This window comes from Rattus norvegicus, chromosome 1, assembly GCF_021556685.1.
Source record: "Rattus norvegicus strain SHRSP/BbbUtx chromosome 1, alternate assembly SHRSP_T2T, whole genome shotgun sequence".
NCBI classification, from domain to species: Eukaryota; Metazoa; Chordata; class Mammalia; order Rodentia; family Muridae; genus Rattus; species Rattus norvegicus.
In genome coordinates this window covers 45,258,353-45,278,284 of record NC_141534.1, presented here as the reverse complement: position 1 = coordinate 45,278,284, position 19,932 = coordinate 45,258,353, and the positions used below count along the sequence as shown (strand labels likewise).

General features: G+C 39.9%; 2 protein-coding genes across 4 annotated transcripts in view; one reads left to right on the top strand and one right to left on the bottom strand.

The window, feature by feature from the left end:
* Ipcef1 (interaction protein for cytohesin exchange factors 1) overlaps positions 1–14,549 on the top strand; it is a 202,924-nt gene extending 188,375 nt beyond the window's left edge. Inside the window, exon 11 of the mRNA XM_087567601.1 lies at positions 14,059–14,549. Within this exon, the coding sequence (XP_087423727.1) occupies positions 14,059–14,151 (93 nt within the window). The 3' untranslated portion in view covers positions 14,152–14,549. The remainder of the gene's footprint in view (positions 1–14,058) is intronic.
* Oprm1 (opioid receptor, mu 1) overlaps positions 1–19,932 on the bottom strand; it is a 253,689-nt gene that overhangs the window by 150,176 nt on the left and 83,581 nt on the right.

The following is a 19,932-nucleotide window of genomic DNA, read 5'->3' as shown; positions in this document are numbered from 1 at the left end:
AGCTTTAACCAACAGAACTGCCTCCTTAGCTCCATAAATAGTACAAGCAACAAACCAGCGGCCCCTATATGATAAATTGTTCACAAAAGTTTGACTTACATAGTTTAGGCAACTATTAGATGAACACACAACTGGCTAGGATTTATGGTTTCTGTCCCTGAAATCTTACGCTCAGTGAACTTATAGATTCCTCTTGAAAGTAAGAATCTTGATTAATCTAAACTGGTCTACCATATAGGCATTTGGGTTCCTCAAAGTAGGAGAAGAGGAGATACCCAAAGCATGTGCTATATACATCGATGGTAATGATAGCAAGGAGAGAGGTTGTCTGCTTCCTCTCTGAAAAGTGGAGGATAGGACAGATCTCCTGGGGTATCTCTTGGTGCTCCTAGGCCCTGTTAGAACTTGTCCAGTTAGAGAGAAGCATAGCTACCAGGCTGATAGGTTTTTGATAGCCAAGGGCTTAGCTGTCCTGGGGTGAATGTCTCTAGCATGTTATAAAAATGGAGGAGGCTGGGGTTGGGGATTTAGCTCAGTGGTAGAGCGCTTGCCTAGGAAGCGCAAGGCCCTGGGTTCGGTCCCCAGCTCCGAAAAAAAGAACCAAAAAAAAAAAAAATGGAGGGGTCTGATGTGCCTTAAAGGCTTTAAGATCAGCTAAATAGCAAGGGTATATAGCTCATCACCCTTCTTTTGCCTCTTGGAGGTATCCACAGGGTGTGATTATAAGCAAACAGATTGCAATTACACAGCAAAACTTATATGAAAAGGTAAGAGGGCGTGAACGGCACACGAGGTTGCTCCTTTGAATGTGAATGTCCTGTTTTGGTCTCCTTATTCACCCAGATGGACCAAAAGGCCAGCAAACAGTACCTATAAACAGAGCACCCATTTCCCCTTCTATAGTCGCTAGCATATGGCTGAGGGACAGGTGTCTCTCGGGAGTCCATTATCTCTCCTTGCCCATCCAAACCCCCAGCAGTAAGTGATCAGAGATTGATTTCTGTATGCTTTTTTCTTTGCTTTAGACTTGGACCAGCACTGAGGCTAAGTGCCCAACAGGAATGCCAGGACTGTCCTTGAATCAGTTCAAAGCTGGTTTCTATCTACTTTGAGTTACCAGTTCCTTTCTTCCCCTTCAATATCCAGTTTGTCCTCTGCCCCTTGGAGCTTTTCTCAAGTCATCATGTCAACAGAAGTCTCTATGACTGACTCCATGTTTATGACACCTGACCTAGGAGAGTTAAGTGCCTCTGCATGGCTCTTCCATGTAGGCAATTCTCCTGCCCCGCATTTCATAAAGATTCCTAAGGAACCTTAGCACAGTGAAGATTGTGCTGTAGTCTTCCTTTTTCTATAGTTTTTCAGCCTTGAGAATGAAACCAAGGGCAGACTCATTTTTCACAGCCCACCTGTGAATGAGCCTAGCAGTCAATTTCAGGATCCCTGGCTAGCAATTACAAGCACACTATAAACATTTATTTTAGATCTTATGCACAGAATGCTTTGTTTTGCATCCAGAAGCTTTCTTCGGAATCAAAGCCATTCAAGTTAAGCAAACACAACTCCAAAGAGTTGCTGCCTCACAGAAATGCTGATGGTCACAGTTGACTGGACAGAAGTGAGGGTTATCCAGGAAGAAGGAATCTTAACTGAGGGATTGTGCCCATTTGTTTGATCCTGTGGGTAACTCTGTGGAGTCATTTTCCTCATTAATGATTGCTGTAGCCCATGATGGTCTGTGCTATTCCTGTCAAGGTGGTCCTGGGTGGTATGAGAAAAGAAGCTGAGCAGGGCTATGGGGAGCAGGCCAGTAAGCAATGTTTCTCAGTGGTCTCTGCCTCAGTTTCTGTCTCCAGGTTCTTCCCTTGTGCTCCTGTCCCAACTTACTTCAGTGATGGACTGTGATGTGTAAATCAAATTAAGTCTTCTGTCCACTAAGTTGGTGTTGATCAGAGCTTATTACATCAACAGAGAAAGCAAACTAGGACACCTGAGAAGAGGGAAGTTCATTTGAGGAATTTCCTCCATAGGCTTGACTTGTGGACATGTCTATGTCGATGGCACATTTCCTTAACCGGTAACAGATGTAGAAAGACCCCTTCCACTGTGGGTGGCACCATTCCTTAGGCATATGGGCTTGACATCTTAAGGAAAGTATCTGAGAACGGCAGATAAAGTAAGCCAGTGCTCTTGCTTCAGTTCCTGTTTTGGCTTCCCTCCATGATTGACAATAACCTGTAGGATGCAATCAATCAATCAATCAATCAATCAATCAATCAAAGTATATTTCCTTTGTCCATGAGTTGCTTTTGGTCAATGTTTTCTAGTAGAAGCAGAGAAGCAAACTAGAACACCTCTCCTAACAGTGCCTTGGAATATGTGATTTTTATCAAAGAAAGTACACTGCTTTGTATAAGGTTTTCTACCTTTAGACCCTATGAATTATAGGTTTTGTTCTTGTGCATATGAATGTTCAATTACTCCAACACCATTTATTGACAATGCTCACCTTTCTCATTGTGTCTCCTTTGAGCCTTTGTCAAAAACAAGTCTGGCATGCTTGTGAGGCTATTTCTGGTTTTCTATTTTATTCATTTGATTTACAACTCTGTCACAATCACCATCTTTGATGGGTGAAGCTATCTATATAAGTATCAAAATAGGCCAGTTGCTGCCTCTTACTTTATTCTTCCCTTTCAAAATGTCTTAGCTATTTTACTCCCTTGCTTTTAAATGTAATGTTTAGAATAATCTCTTCTATATCTATTTATAAAGCAAACTGTGCTGAGGATTTGATAGGAGCTACATTACAACCATTGGGGAAATGACATTTTTAATATATTGGGTCTCTGAATCTATAAACAAATATGTCTTTCAAGTTATTTAGAACTCTGCTTTTTGTAATCAATGCTTTATATTTTTAGCATATATAGCCTATGATTTTTGTTAAGACTAATGCCTAAGCATAATTTTGAATTGCTAAAAATAGAGTTATATATTTAATTATGGTATCAACACATGCATTGCCAATATCTAGAAATACAACCATCTGTGGAATATTCTATCTTGGGTCATTTGATCTTTTCAAAGTCTTATTAATGATAGGACACAAATATTCTTAAAAGCTCTTAGAATTTATAGTAATTTATAAACTGGGGAGTTTATTTTTTTCTTTGCTAAACTGTATACCTTTTAGACCCATTCCTTTCTTTGTCTTACTCCACTGGTTATGATGTCCAACATTATGTTTAGTCAACATGCTTGGAGTTGCTCCCAGTCTTAAGGAAAAACCATTCAGCTTTTTAACAGTGACTAAAATGGCTGGAGTGGGCATTAAATGGATATTTCTTATCAAGTTGAATAATTTTCTTCTATTTATTCTTATTCTTCTAAATGTTTTGGTCATGAATAGGTGTTGAATATGTTAAAATGAAATTTTACTAGTAAATGATATACTCATGGCTTTTCTTCTTTGGCTGCTGATATGATAGATTTTTTAAAATTTGGTTTTAAATATCAAACCAGCTGTGGTTTTGGTGTAATGATTGTTTTATGTACTGCTTATGTAATTGGCTGATATGCTGGTAAGGGTTTTCACTTCTACATTCATGAGAAGTGATGGTCCACAATTTTATTTTATACCATGCTTCTCTGGTTTGGCATAGGTATAATAGTCACTTTAGAAAATGAGTTATAAAGGTTTCTCTATGGCTTGTGTCTTACTGGAAAGATCATGTAGAACAATTTAATTCTTTAAATATGTGGTAGAATTCTCTACAAAAAAGATTGTGTGGTGGTACCTGTTTTTGACAAAATTTAAATAAGAAATCTTACTTATTTAGGATATTTGTCTTACCTACTTCATATTTACTAATTTGTGTTACTTTGTGATTTTTGAGTCATTATCCAAATTCCCCGAAGTTGTCACATTTACTTTTGTTGTTTTATATATTTATTTATTATAGTTTTGTTTTAATCCCTGATTTCAGTAATGTGTGTCTTTACTCTTTTTTTTTTCAGTCTTGTTAGAGACTTGCAAGTTTACTGTTCAGGCTATAATCCTTTTAATTTTATTGATTTTTATTTACTGCATTTGTTCTCAATTTTTAGTTATGCTTTCTGGGAGAAGTAAGGGAAACTACCTCTATACCATCTTTCCAGAAATAGGATTTTCTGAGGCTTCTTTTTGCTGAAGTAACTTTATCATACACAAGACTCTTCCTGCTTTTGAGAAGTCTAAATTTTGGGGTATAACCACCTAGAAAAGAAACTTCTAATCTATAATGCTAAGTGTCATGTTAAGAGAAAGAATAAGATGTTTTGGGGAACCTGAGGCAGGATATCTCAGAGTGCTGTCTAGAGGTGGTGATGTCATATTTAAACATGCAAAAACAAAAGCAACTGGTTACATGAGTGGAAAGGGACAGAGGACACTTGAGAGCAGGAAAAAACATGACATGTATGAAAATAACAAACAATTCTGTTGCCGAAGCAGAACTATGTTTTAGTTAGGCTTTTATTGCTGTGAAGAGACATCATGACCAAAACAACTCCTGTCAGGGCAACCATTTAATTGGGGCTGGCTTATAGATGGGTTCAGAGATTTAGTCCATTATCATCATGGCGGGGGCATGGCAGTGTACAGGCAAAGAAGGAGCTGAGAGTTCTCCATCTTGATCTGAAGGTATCCAGGGATAGACTGCTGTGTCTCACCCTGAGCAGAACTTGAGCATTTACATTACCTCAAAGTCGTGCCTCCACAGTAACACACTGCCTCCAACAAGGGCATATCATCTATCAATAGTGCCACTCTTTGGGCCAAGCATATTCAAACCACCACAATAGTGTTTTAAGTAAGATGACAAGGTATGAGGCCATGGCCTTAATCAGGGACCGGACTATGAAAACACATCACAGATCACATGAGAGAGTTTGGATTCAAGAGCCAAACCAGGAGTCACAGAGCCGCGGAGCTGGGAAAGAGCAGATGTGATGCTCACGAGCCTTGAAGTAGGGGATGCAGTAGATATAGATACAGTGATGGGGTTTGTGGTGGAGACAATGGAATGGACAGAACTGGGTGGGTGTAAAGCATCTCGGAACCATGGAATCCATAGAAGCCAGAGGCTATCATATACACACAGAGAGGAAAAATCAAACTTTGTGGCCATTCTCTACAACGGAATGAGTGGAATTGTCAATTAGAGGAAGGAAAGAGAGAAGAGGATGGTTTAGGTAAGAGTTTGGTTTTGGAAAGCACAGACTGGAGAGGCCATGTGTGTGATTGTTTAGACCATAGACTGTGAGTCAGCTTTCCTGAATCAAATCCTACCCTGCCATTTTAATGATAGTGAACTAAATGATAAACAAACACACACACACACACAACAATAACCAAACAACAAACAAACAAACAACACTTGACTTCACTCATTCTTCATTATAATGGTGAATGGTTTGTTAGGGAAAATAAGTTGTCATATATGCTCAGAGAAAAGGGGAGATAATAGATGGTGGTAATTATGACTGTAATTGTTACTGTATATGTGACCTAGATTGCATTGTCAGACAAATAAGAGGAGGAGTTTAAAGCCCATGTAAGGTCTATTTAGTCTAACCCTCTTAGTTTAGAGATCAGAATGGAAATATTTCCCTTAAGGCCACTGAGTGTCAGAGTGGAGTAAAACCATGAATGCCTAACTTCTGATTAGCATCCCATTATGTTAATTTTACACTCAGACTCTGTATGCTGTGACACAATGGTAAACTGAAGGCCTAATTCTTTTCTCAACCCCATTGCAATGGCTTCGCTGCAAGAGGAATGTGTTCAGCACTTTGGTATGGCTGTTGGCTTGCTTTGATGTACGGCAGTGAAGTCCTGCCTTGTGTTCTTTCTTCCTCCGGCAGGTTAACTTGCAGATGTAAGTAGGATTGCCATCCACAGAGATGCTGCAAGTGATGTGTAGATCTGCAGTAAGAGGCAAAACCAACTGTGTGAACAGAATCCTAGTCTACCAGCATCTGTGAATTCATGAATGGAACTGGAGGCTGCTAAGACTGTGGTATTTGTCTCACAGCATGTAGCTGATACGAACATTTGATATGACATGCTTACTCTTAATGAAAAGCTTTCTGCTTGTAGACACTCAGAATCTATTGAAATTCTACTTCTTGGAGTGGGAAACCACTGATAGACACATACTAATAGCTCATTATGTTAGCCTCTCTCATACTCACCTGTCAGTCACCGATTGTTTAAAAAGAAATTCTCATTATCTTAGTACATTTTGTGCTGCTCCAACAGAACAGCACAGGCTGGGTAATTTATAATAAAGGAACGTGTTCCGCCTCACTACTCTGGAGCATTAGAGGTCTAAGGTCAAAGTGCCAGCGCTCAGAGAAGTCTTAGAGATAAAACAGGACCTGGACTTGATCATTTTGCAGTGACATTGACCCTACTCATAAGGCAGGAGTCCTCGTGGCTTAATCATATTCTAGGAATCCCAACTCTTACAACTAGACTTCAGTGTGAGTTTTTGAGAAGCAGCCTTTCAAACTGTAATGTCCACACCTCTAATCCTTCTTCCTCGTAATTTATGTAGGAGCACAGTTCATACTCTTACATTGCCATCTTTACTCTTATTACTCTTTACAGCCCATCTCTTCTGCCATGGAAAAGGCAAATTAATTGTCCAACTATGTCACCAACAGTGATATTTAATATTACATGGTTGAAGAAAACTGTGTGTTAGAGGGGGTAGTTAAGAAAAGCTTCAAGCAGAGATGAGAAAGAAATTGGACTTTGATATTGATGCAGATGCAGGAAGAGGAAGATGAGGGTGGTGTAAACAGAGGGAAAGACAACTCAGGAAAATACAGAAGGGACTCACCCTCATGACCTCATCAAATCCCACATACCTCCTAGGGGTCACATCTTAAGTATCATTGATGTGACACATGATTTAGGGAATGATGCTTCCAGTATATTTGGGGTGATATAGTCAAAGTACAGCAGTGCAGAAGAAAAAGTAAACTAAGAAAAAGAAAAATAATTTGTTAAGAGAAACATAAGCAGGTTGACTCTTGGTAAAAATTTTTTTTAAACAATGCCAAGCACATTTTACTGAACATGTTTTGTTCCTGTGCAATTGTGTGCATATGTGTATTTCTTTTTCATGTGTAACTTTATTTCTGATTGAAGATGAGTCACTTTTAATCTGGCTATAGTTTGTCTACTCTGAGTAGATTGATCAAGGAATTCAAGCCAATACAGATCGTCATAGAACATAGGAGAACTGAAAGGAAGGCCTGGTGCACGGTAGGGATCCAGAGTGAGAGAAGTAACAAGAGTGTAAGGCTATGAAACTGGAAATCTCCAGACATCTCTGAGAAAAGGTCTTGAAAGACACTGTTTACAGGGCCAGAAGGGCAGCAAGCAGGGAGAAACCTTGCATTTTTCCTGTGTTTTAAGTGCCTAAACACACTGCAACAGAGGAAGCTTTATTGTTTTAGAGGCCACACTTTACGTGGGATCATAGGTGGAAAAAGGGATCCTAATAGGGTGAGGAAAGGCAGCAGTGGATCAGTGGGCTAGGAGAGCTGTGTGACGCTCTGGATAAACTCCAGACCACAGTTATGTTTGGAATTCTACTCTCACTGAGGCTGATAATGCAAGAGGGAATGGATAGACAGGGCTGGACTTTTGTACACTAAGGGTTTATGGACAGAGTACTCAGACTTAATGATAAGGATGTTTTATTATTGGCTGACAAAGAGCAGATTTGAGCTCTTAACTTCTGACACCTGTATGTGTTGCCCATACATCATGGCAAGGGAGCATGCTTTCTGTCCAACAGAGTTTATGATTCTGTCAAATAGGAAAGCTGAACTAAGTCTCGGATTAATGAGGTACTTTCCTCTAAATTATGTTTCCATCAGTATTGGAGGTCGATCAGTCTGGAGTTCAAGAGTGCTGCCGGATTGTAACCTAATCAGGAGACTTCAAATTACCTTTGGCTGGCTTCTCCAGCCTCTGGCTAAGCTGAAAACCTATGGCTGAAGAGAGCCAGATCCATGCATGGGTGGCACACTCATTCTTCCATGTATGAGTATCTAGTACTGGCTCATGATGATGAGTAATTTTCACATTTGATTTGACCTCACAGAAACACCATCTGCATAGTGGAGAATGGTAAAGGAAGCTTGCCCGAAGGGTGCTGGTATGGTTAGCTTTTACTGTCAACTTGATACAAACTAGGAGAATCCGTGAAGAGTATCTCAATGAGGAATTGTGTATATTGGATTGGCTTGTGAGCATATCTATAGGGGTATTATCTAAGTAGGTTAATTAATGTGTGACAATGACGACTCAGTCCACTCTGGGCAGCACCATTCCTTAGTCAGAGGGTCCTGAACTATATGGGTGGAGAAATCAAGCAGAATATGTCAAGCACGACAGCTTGCAAGCAAGCATGCTTGCATGCATTAATTTTTTTTCTTTTCTCTTGACTGTGGATACAGTGTGACTAGCTGTTTAAAGTTCTTGTTTTAACTTTTCCCCAGAGATGGACTGAAACCCTTCTTCTAAGTTGCTTTTTTATCTGTATTTTTACCACAGCAAAAGAAAGGAAATTAGAACAGGTGCCCTTCTCTGGAAAGAGCCAGAGTATGAGGGGTATAGCTTGGCGCCCTCTGTGGGCTGTTGACTCAGTGCCTCTATGTTCGTAGTCACTGTCAACAGTCTCTGACTCCATGGGAGTCTTGGGAGGTACATCTGCAAACGTCTCCTCAAATAGAAATGGCTGAACTTTATATTATTTTTAAGGTCGATGATGAAATAAATCATAGGCCTGGGACGTGTGTGAGCCTGAAAGTTGAGGTGTTCTGAAAGTCTTCCTTCCTCGAGAGGATAAAAGCTGCAGTTCTTTTGTGCGGTAATGACAGACTGTCAACGTCTGTCTGTTTGCCTGACTCCCATTCACGGAATAAATGCTGGTAATTGCTAATTGCCTGGAGAAGAAAACTGACTCACAGCCCAAAAGTGCTTTGCATCTTGATGTTGCAGGCTCTCTGAGCTGCTTTTGTGTCTAAATCAGAGAATGTCTTGCTGGAGCCTTACACTCACGTGCTTCCTCAAACTGCTTTGGCGTTAGATCTATTCAAGTGGGATTTCTGTCAATGACACCTCACTGGGAATGTAAGGTGGTCCTTTCTGTGCATTGTATTTTCCCTTACGTATTCAATAAAGGGGTGAAAGGCATTTGATAAAATTTCTAGCAAGCTGGATGCATGCTAGGGTTGATTGAAGTGCCTACTCACTTTCTCGAGAGTTCTTAAGTGTCTTTCGCTCTGATTGCTTCATTTAGTTATCACAGATTCATGGCTGCAGAAGTAGCAGCATAGCAATGCCCTTTTTATCTTAAGGACAATTGTGACCTCTATATGGTACCCTCAGAAGTTTTCTGGCATGAGTGAGGATGAGAGCTTGACCAAGGCACCTCTTAAAAGGACACTGCTATTGCTTATTCAGTCTCTGTGACATGGCTGAGAATTTTCTGACTATCAGGATGTTCTGGGTTGAAAGGAAGTTTGAAGGCAAAGGATTGTTAAGGAGAGAAGTCAGAATTTGAAGTGCAGTGCAGAGGGGAACCATTTACAAATTTTCAAATGGAAAGAACAGGACTATTCCTGGGATCTCTCCAGTGTCTGTTAAATGTCTGATACTCTGCCTATCTTTTCTGCTGGGGTCACATGTCAATAATAAGAGTCTGGAGTCACCAGTTTGAGTGGGCCCAGTGTAGATTATTCTCCTGCCTCCAAAGTTACTTACACTTTCTTCATTTGAACTGGAGGTACAAGGGGATCTTCCAAGTGTCTTGAATCTCCTTCCTCCAGATGATAAAATGATAATATTCATCTTGAATCTTCTGTCTCCAGGTGATAAATGATAATATTCACCTAGAGTGAGGCTTAGGCAATAGCACTTTGTATTTTCTAGCAATTGGGTGGCTTTAAGAGAGATGATTTAAGATTCACTTATGACCAAAGGCCTTCTAAACTATCAATATTATCAAAATCCCATTAAACGCTTTTTGACTGAAAGTCTTATTAGTAGAGTTTAATTCAATCCATATGTTAATTATTAGTGGATTTGCATTGGTAGAAACATACCCTGAAATAAGATGGAGGGTTTGAAGGGTGAGTGGCTACACCCCATGTATTAGTTATTTGTATATTTGCCGTGACAAAATATCATGACCCAGGCAACTTATAAAAGAGAACATTTAGGGGCTGGAGAGATGGCTCAGTGGTTAAGAGCACTGACTACTTCCAGAGGTCTTGAGGTCAATTTCCAGCAACCACAGTGACTCACAACCATCTGTAATGGAATCTGATTCCTTCTTCTGGTGTGTCTGAAGACAGTGACAGTGTACTCATAAAATAAATGAATAAACAAATAAATCTATCTTTTAAAAAGAGAGAACATTGATTCCATTTTTGGTTTTAAGGGTTAGAGTCCATGATTGTTGAGCAAAGGCATGGCATAAGGAAACTGAGAGCTCATATCTTGACCCACAAATAGGAGGCAGAGGGTATTAACTCAAAGTGGCATGAATTTCTTTAAACCTCAAAGCCCATCTCCAGTGACACAGCTCTTCCAGTAATGCCACATCCCCTAATTCTTCCCAAACAGTTTCACCAGCTGGGGACAAAGTGTTCAAATATATAAGCCCGTGAAACTCATTTTCATTTAACCCTCTGTATTCCACTCCCTAGCTCCTATAGACATGTGACCATATTATAATGCAACATGTATTTAGTCCAACTTTAAAAGTTTCCATGTTCTTTCACAATCTTGACACCATTTTCAGGGACAACATTCAAAATCTCTTTTGAAATTCAAAGCAATCTCTTAATTGCAATCACCTGTAAAATAAAATAAAATAAAGTGAAATAAAAGCCAATTATACACTTTCAATACACCATGGCATAGAATATCCATTATCATTTTAAGATGGAGAAATTGAATCCTAGGGAGGAAATACTGAACCATAGCAAGACTAGTCTAGTGTCAGAGGACTTAGATGGCTCCATCCTTTCATTTTGCTGACTGCAATACATTTCTATCTCGTGGTCTAGCTTCATTCCTATGTGCAGCTCTCCTTGGCAGATATCCCAAGTTTCTGGCACATGGATCTGGCATCCAACAGAATCCAGGCTTTATTTTTATAGCTTCATTGTATGAAGATATTATATAGTGGCCTCTTGGAGTTTCCATACAGAGATTCCCCTGCCATACTCTTTACCACTGTGGCTCTCCCTAAACACAGAGGAAGACTCTACATCCCCTTTCCATGCATGTTCTTTATGGCTAAAGTTTGAACCACATGGATGACATTGCTTAGTTTGACTACCCACTTGTGGAGTGAACCTTTCCATCACATTTGTAGCAGCTTTGATTTGTTGTTACTTTTTGAGAGTACGAAGTTCACTAGGTCTTTGCTTTCTCACAGGTTGGAAGCTTAGTTGGGCAGGGTCTTGACCTTTATAGGCACCCTTACCTTTAAACCAAGCTAGATCAAGGAGATCATGTTGATTACTTGGTTCTTTCAGCATAAGCCTTGACTCCAGCATTAACCTTCCTGGTGTCCTTTATCTCTTATAATGCACATTCTGTATTTATTTTTTCTCCACTTTTCCTTGGAGACCTGCATAAGAATGGTAACTAGTAACCACACAATAGAGTCGATATTAGTCTGTCTTCAAGTCTCCTCCTCCAAAGAAATGCTCTTGTTACTTTTAAATTTAGCTTCAGGAAAATTCTTAAGACAAGGAGAAGAAAGCAGTCATGTATACACACACACACACACACACACACACACACACACACACACACACACACATACACATTTGCTAAAAATTTACAAGAATAGTCTGTAACCAAGTTGCTAGTATTGTTCTCATCTAGTCTTTTGATTGACTCTTCCAGTCTGCATAGTTCTTAGCACTTTCCAAAACCCTACTAGGATGATTCATTAAGTTCTGTTTACTGTATTCTATTGCTTTTCTAGTCTAAAGTCCCAAAGTATTCCACATTCTTCAACAAAACCACATGGTCAGGTCTGTCACAATAATATCCTACTACTGATAACTTCTGATTTACTTTTCTCTTGTCAAAATGCTGTGACAAAGGCAACTTATAAAAGTAAGTTTTAATTGGGTATCCAGTTTCAGAGGGTTCAAGTCCAGCAGGAACAGCTAAGAGCTCACATCTTGACCCACAGATAGGAAGCAGAGAGAACTAACTTAAAATAGCACACATCTTTTTAAACCTTAAAGTCTATTCCCAGGGATACACTTCCTCCAGCAAGGCCACATCCACTCACTATTCAATTTTTGAACACTTCTACCAATTGGAGAATTAAAAAATATGAACCTATGTGACCCATCCAGCAGGTCCAGTTATTCAGGGTCCCAAAGAGGCGCTACCTGAGTGTCAAGGGGGGGAGAAAAGAAGAAGACCAAGCAAGGTTCCGTTGTCAAGGTCTCGTTTATTGAGAGGAATGTACAGCATTTAAAGCTCTGAAGCAGGAATTGAAGCAGGAACTGAAGCTTAGGGTGGGGGAGTACTGAGAAGTGCCCAAGGATATAAGGTGAATCCCTAAACTGCAAGATATCCTCCTTTAACAAAGAGGCAACAGTCTTTCGGGGACATATTCTTTGAAAAGGTCGAGCCCTTCTCAGGAATCTGCTCAGGGCAGGGCACTAGCTTTGCTCAGGCTGAAACATCCTGTGATTGTTCCCTGAATCTTCCTGGGAGAGGCTTTTGTCCAACAATCTCATAATCTTACAGCAGCCATCTTAGGGGTGAGTATCTGTGGCCATACAGCCCAGAGTCACGTAGCCACCTTGAGCTATACAGTCACAAAGCAGCCAGGCCCAAATCCAATAGGCTCCCTACACCTATGGGGACCATTATCATTCAAACCACCAAACTCCTCAGTGTGAGCCTATGGCTCAGAATTTTGACTCTTGTTGATGGCTGCTTTGTGATTGTGGCTTCATGTTGGATTCTGAGCTCTTTAAAAAGAGATAATGGCTTTTTAAATACTGTTTTTTTTAAAGTACTTATTATATCTAATGGAAGTGAGTGAATTTTGAACATCATTCATAAGAACTTGCCACCCCCATTAGAGAGTCAGGTCTCAACTTGAGTTTTTTGTCTTCTATTTTTCTTTTCTCTGAGTCAGGCAACACCCCATTCCTCTTTGTCCTTTTTAATTCTCTCCATTGATCTCCACTTTTATTCATTCATTTTATTTGTCAATTTTTTCATATTAACTCGGGCCATTATTTTTTTTTGAGGTCTTATGAACATAAAGCATTATATTATTGCACACACAATAGGAACACACACATGTATTATGTATCATATATTATATAGATATATATGGATTCAAGGTATATATGTATATATCACATATATATGGTATATATTCATATATACATATGAATATATTTGTACCATCTTCTTGTCCTATATTAAAGACCATTTTCATGCCAGTCTTTAAAATAACTTGGAGCACAATTGGAAAATGATCAGAATCTTTGATTTCGAGTTTTCAGCAATTGCCATTGTGGCTATCAATATAGAATATTTATTAAGTAATTGATGTTTAATTCATTGGTTTCGAATTATAAACATTTCTAGTTTGTGAATGGAATTCTCAAAAAAACTTAGTATATAAATAAATATTACCTAGTTTAAATGAAAAGAAAACAAAAAAGTTATTAATACTTTGTGATATTTTTCACACTTTGGGGATATCAAGGACAATTCCGATGCCTTATTTATTTCTCTGTAGTAGAAAAAAATAAAGGTAAGCATCAACAATTAACAAAAGTCATTTGTTGATCTTGTATTAGGCATGAGCAGACAGACAACAAACATAACCAGAGGACAGAAAGATATGAAACTTATCCTCCTGATTGTATACTGTAGCTTCAACTTGCCTCTAGATTTATTTCTTCAATTACATACTTCTGTTTCTATTGTAGTCACATGTCGTCACCCATTGTTGTGTAGCAATTTCCTCACAGACAAAACATTCCAGCATGGAGGGAAGCTTATTAAGACTCAGGATGTTCTGAAAGGAGGTGAAACATCCAATCCCTGTACGGAGGCTCATTGAACTCAGGAAACAAACAGCTCAAAGATCTCTAAAGTCCTTGAAACTGACCAGCTTCACCAGGACTCTCCTTCCTCAATGAGATATAAGCAGACAGGACTTCTGAGAGACACTCTCTGTTCAGGCTGGTGGCCTGGAAGAGGCTGATACTGTTCACAGCTCAGTTGCCAGGAAAATATACTCTGCAACCTGTTGACTGCCTGAAGTTGTTCAGTGTGCTCCAGGTACCCAGCTTTGGTAAGCTGTCACCTATGTTCAGGTGAGCTTTTGTGATGCAACTGTCTTTGATTCATTGAAGCTTCCAAGACCCCTCATGCCTATTCTCAAAAGAAACCCCAATAAAACTCATTGTTTCACTGAGTTGTACCTCGGTGGTATCCTTATTTTGCTTTGTCATTAGTTCTGGGTTGAGTAGAGACTTGTTCACATCTTTCCTCTAATAGTGTCACACAGCTCCAAGATGCTTGAGAACTGATTTTATTGAAAGTGCTATCAATCTCAGCCTTGATTTTCTTGTTTGTTAAATGGGATTCTAGTAGTATCACCCAACAATGTTGCTGTGAAGATCAGAGGAAATAATAACCCTAAAGAATTGAGGGGCACACTGCAAATGGTTTGGTTGACAAAACCTTACAAGGTTAATACTATTATTAAGTGGGCTGCAAAGGTACTCTGTATTCTCAAATGGTAATATGGGAGTTTGCTTTTGTCAGACAGGGATGGACAGCTACCTACACCTTTGTGTGCCCTCCTCTTCTACACTTCCATCACAAGCAATGTGTTAGAATCATTTCTAATACACAGCTTTGCCCATGCTTTATGATGTACTAGAGAAGGCAGGCTCAGATGCTGCCTCTATCCCATATGTTTTTACATAAGGTAAAGTTTTGCTTGTGAATTTCAGACTATGTCCATGGAAGAAATGGATATGAGCTAGTTGGGAGAGTGCAGACACAGGGTTGAAGGATTCACTGGATACGGAGGATGCTTAAGCACTCTAGAGAGGGATGTGGGTGTGATGAGAGAGAAATCTCAGCCTACAGCAGTGCTTGGTCATAGTTGACATCACTTCCCCCCTTTCTCCTTCTCCATGGGGTAGAGGGATTCTCTATATTAAGTATTTAAAGTTTACCTCCACAAAATAGGTGAGAGTGAGTTAGTAATGGGAGGATGGAAGATAAAAAGCGATAGCTCAGGTAGAGCTTGGGACAGGTGTGACACAGGTAGGTGACTCCATGTTTTCTCTTTGCTAGGGCTTCATGCCTCTGTCAGCTGGAACCTACTGGACACATTTAGATGTTCCTATAGTACCAACCAGTCAGTCCCCTTTCTCTGAGAAGAGTGAGTGACTCAGGCTTTGAGTGGAAGCTGAAATCTGTCTTCCTAGGTCTCCTACACTCAAAAGAGAATGTTTTCCCTGTCCTCCATTAGGCAAGTCAAAATAATGAGCCTAGTGTGCTCTAAGAGAGTATCTGTGGTCTACAATGGTATTTCAAGAGGGCATTTTCATTGTTGCTGTTCTGAGTCAGGATCTCGGTCTAAAGTTCAGGCTGACCCAGAACTACATATATGGCTCTATATATGACCTTAAACTCACGGTGATCCTTTGCCTCAGCCTTCTGAGTAATGAGATTACAGAGTCACCAAGCACTGCTTTAGAAGATATTAAATATCATGTCCTTTTCATTTTCTTATTCTAACTCAAAGTGTTAGAGTCCTGAGTTTTCTCTCAGAAAACATGCACTTCTTTTCAATAAGAAACAGCTACAAATGCTGGCCTCCAATAGAGAAAGTTTACATTCTGCTTTCATTCCTTGGAAGCTCTACGTTTCTGCAAAGGTCGAGGAAAGTCTACACTTCTGGACCTCAGACTCATGTAGCCAAGAGAAGTCAGCACTGAGATTGCTCAGTTCTGCCTATGGATTGTGTCAGTGGGGAGGAGATAGACTAACAGCAATGTTTCTTTGCATGTCCACCAAGATTAAGTATATCAGTATGTGGCTTTCACATATATCATGTTATTCTTAGCTTGTCATTTGTAACGAAAAAGGAAACAGTAAAAAACAAACAAACAAGTTTTGTCAAAACCTGGGAAATGGTCCGAGATTTGGTTGACTGTACTCTATTCCTGGGAGTCCTATGACCCCATTAAAAATGTTTCATAAATAAAGGCTTAAGCTGTCTCTTCCCAACATGAACTCTCATTTCAATAAGTTCTTTCTATCACCTTTTTTTGATGACTGGGTTGGCTGCTATCCTCATTTTTCAGTTTTTGAATAGTGTTTCTCTTTGACTCTATCCTGAAAATGCATATGAATTTTAAAATAAGCTCCTCAGCTGGCCAGTTTCTGGAAGGATGCTTCTGCGGGCTGACCTGATTACTCCTGCTATCTGGGTCAGAAGCTTGGGGAGGAAGCTTCCGAGTCACGGCTAATATCTTATAACATGTTGATGTCCTGAATATAATTTATAGTTCCTGATGTGGATTTGGGTCTGTCACATCTGCAGCATTTTCAATGCTTAGGACGCTAAGCTTTCCCAGTCTGGGTGTTTGAGGGTTTGGGAAGGTTCTGGTGACTAAGGGTGAGTTTTTCAGGGACATTGTCTCTTCTGCCTTCATCATGCACACATTGTAGACCCTCAGATCTTGAGCATCCTGAGTTCTTTTGGTCTGGACAGCTCTCATACACCAAAGGCTCAGGTTCTATGTGGGTGCATTAGAAAGGGAGACCATGTTGACAATATTGACTCTATCCCACAAGGCTGTCTTTCTCCCAATCCTTTGGATGAAACAATTCTGCCTCAGGGTACTGGAAAGAGTAGCTCATTCTTAGTCTCTGGGTACCAACGTAACTCTGCATTTTCAGTAGGTGTCTGAGCAGAATTAAGTGATGTATCCATCCATATTCTACATATACATATGCTCACAGTTATATATGCACACATGTATTTGTATATGCCTCCAGCAAGGAATTTGCATTCAGAAAATATAAAGAACTATAAGTCAGTTGATCATAATATTTAGCCCTAATAAAGAATAGATAAGGGGGTTGGGGATTTAGCTCAGTGGTAGAGCGCTTGCCTAGGAAGCGCAAGGCCCTGGGTTCGGTCCCCAGCTCCGGAAAAAAAAAAAAAGAACCAAAAAAAAAAAAAAAGAATAGATAAAACATTTATATAGGCATATTAAGCAAGAAAGCATCCAAATGTTTTTAAGGGAATGATATTTATTATAATTCTTTTTCAAACTGAAAGTTATTATATAAGATATCATTATATCACCAATAACTGAAACCTCTAAAAAAAGCTGGCTAGAGCAAATGTTGACCGGAATAGAGAGCGCTGGAACGCTCTTAGATTGCAGGAGGAAAGGGAAATGACTTAGAGAACCACTGTGATTTATATACCAAATTGTTCTGTACTGAGATATACATATATGATCTCTGAGAAAAATAGACCCTCCAATGCTATGTTCCTGAAATGCCCTTCTCCATCCCCAAGGTTTTTGTCAAGTACAAGGTGATGAGAGTAGGTCATGACCAGAATAGATAAAGTCACCCCCCGACCCCCAACCTACCAGGAATGAGGGCATCAGCATTGTCTGCACAGACAATATGCTTTTCTGCATCTAGGTGTGGCCATCTGCTCCTTGGAAGCTGGTGATACCAGGACCAAGCAAGCTGGTGATGCACTACTGAGGTAGTCTAGCTTGTGACAGCCCTTCCCCATAGTAGGGAAGTAGGGACTGTAGTAGATGAGCACTGTGGGCAAGATGGGTGCTTTTGCCCAGCCAGCCACTGTTGGTAAACTTTCTGAAGTATATCATTTGGCCACAGTCTTCATGGAATTTCTGAGTAGCAGCCGTGTTGGTGTTGTTGTAAAAATATAAAAATACAAAAAGTAACACTGTCTTTTATCCCGCTAAGTCCGCACTGCAGTGCCCCATGATATCTGCTAGGTATCTCTGCAGAAACACATCCCAACTCCTCAGCAGCCCAGTGTCTCCTGCCGCCACACACTTTGCTACACTCAAATCATCATATAAAAGAACACACAACACAATAATCTTTGACCCAGTTGATAAGATATAATTGCCCACCTAAACATACAAAGCTCAGTACTATCCATCCCTTAGGAACATTAATAACAACCTGTAAATACACAGAGCGAGATCTTTACATCAGCCTCCATCGTCCTGCTGCGGCTTCTCCTCCCTTTCTCCCTCCGTCTTTTCCTTTCTGTCCTAGTCTCCTCCTCTTCCTTCAAACTTCTCTCCCGCCCATCCTTCCTTCTCCTCCAATGACAGGCCTCCTTCTATCCTGTACCTGCCCCTCACCTGTACTTTACAAATTCAATGGGGAGAAGGTTCTGGTGAAGTCACCTGATTCCTGAGTACCTGAGGAGGCAGCTGTCCTTGGGGCAGTGGAATTAGCATCAAAATACAGGGCAAACCACAACACGTTGGCTCATGCATGCACCTCATAGATCATCCTTGTTAAAAGGTTTTCTTGTTCTAATTTCATGTCCCAGTGAATTATTCTCAATTTCCTGCAGCCTGTATCACACTCCGGACTTAATACTTGGAAAAATAGTCATCTCATGAGAAGAGCCAGATGTGTACATATGGGGTTTGCTGACACTGAGGACAGCCTAGGTGTCAACTGTGGTGTATTTTATGTAGGTGTGAAGGCCCTTGTGGTCTTGTCTTTAATTGTTAGGAAGTGGAACACCATTCAAGGTTTGGGTGGTTGAAGAATAGTAATGAAATCGTGTGTCAGGAAGTTGCATCTTGTGGTAGTCGGTAGAACTCATACAGGAACACCTAACAGTTTCTGTAAGTCTCTCAAAGACTTGAGATTGCCCAGGTTTTGAAGTAGTTTGTTTTCTCACTAAATGCATTAGCATGAGTGAGGTGACTTCATACACAAAAGAATACCTAGCCACTAATTGTGCTGTCTGTCTCACCAATGGAAATCCATATTTCTTACAAAGACTTTCATTGCTTCGTGTGTATCGGTAGTGTGTTTTACTTTTTTTTTTTTCTTTTTTGGTTCTTTTTTTCGGAGCTGGGGACCGAACCCAGGGCCTTGCGCTTCCTAGGCAAGCGCTCTACCACTGAGCTAAATCCCCAGCCCCGTGTTTTACTTTTGATAAGTGTGTTGGAAGTGACTTTAGAGATTTGCATTTTCAACTGTGTATTTTTACAGCAGAAGGACTTTGCTGCTGATTTGCACTTTGGCTTGATTGATAATGCCAGCTAAGGAAGCTGCATTTGTGGAGGTTTGAGACTACTGTGGTTTTACAATTAGGAACTGTAAAGACAACAAAGCCTACTTTTTAAATTCCTTTTGAATTACTGAGTACCAAAGTTAATATTGTTTTTTAAATTAATTTACTAATTTATATACTATTAGTATAGTACTTTAGCTTAAGCCTATATTACAACATTTATCTGGAGATATTTAATATTTAAGTGTGTGTATGTGTGTGTGAGTATATGAGTGTAAGTGTGTATGTGTGTGTGAATATCTATGTTTGTGAGTGTGCATATGTGTTAGTATGTATGTGTGCGTATATGTGTGTATGTGTGAGTGTGTGTATGTGTATGTGTGTGTGTATGTGTGTATGTGTGAGTGTGTGTATGTGTATGTGTATGTGTGTGTATGTGTATGTGTGTGTATGTGTGAGTGTGTGTATGTGTATGTGTGTGTATGTGTGAGTGTGTGTATGTGTATGTGTGTGTGTA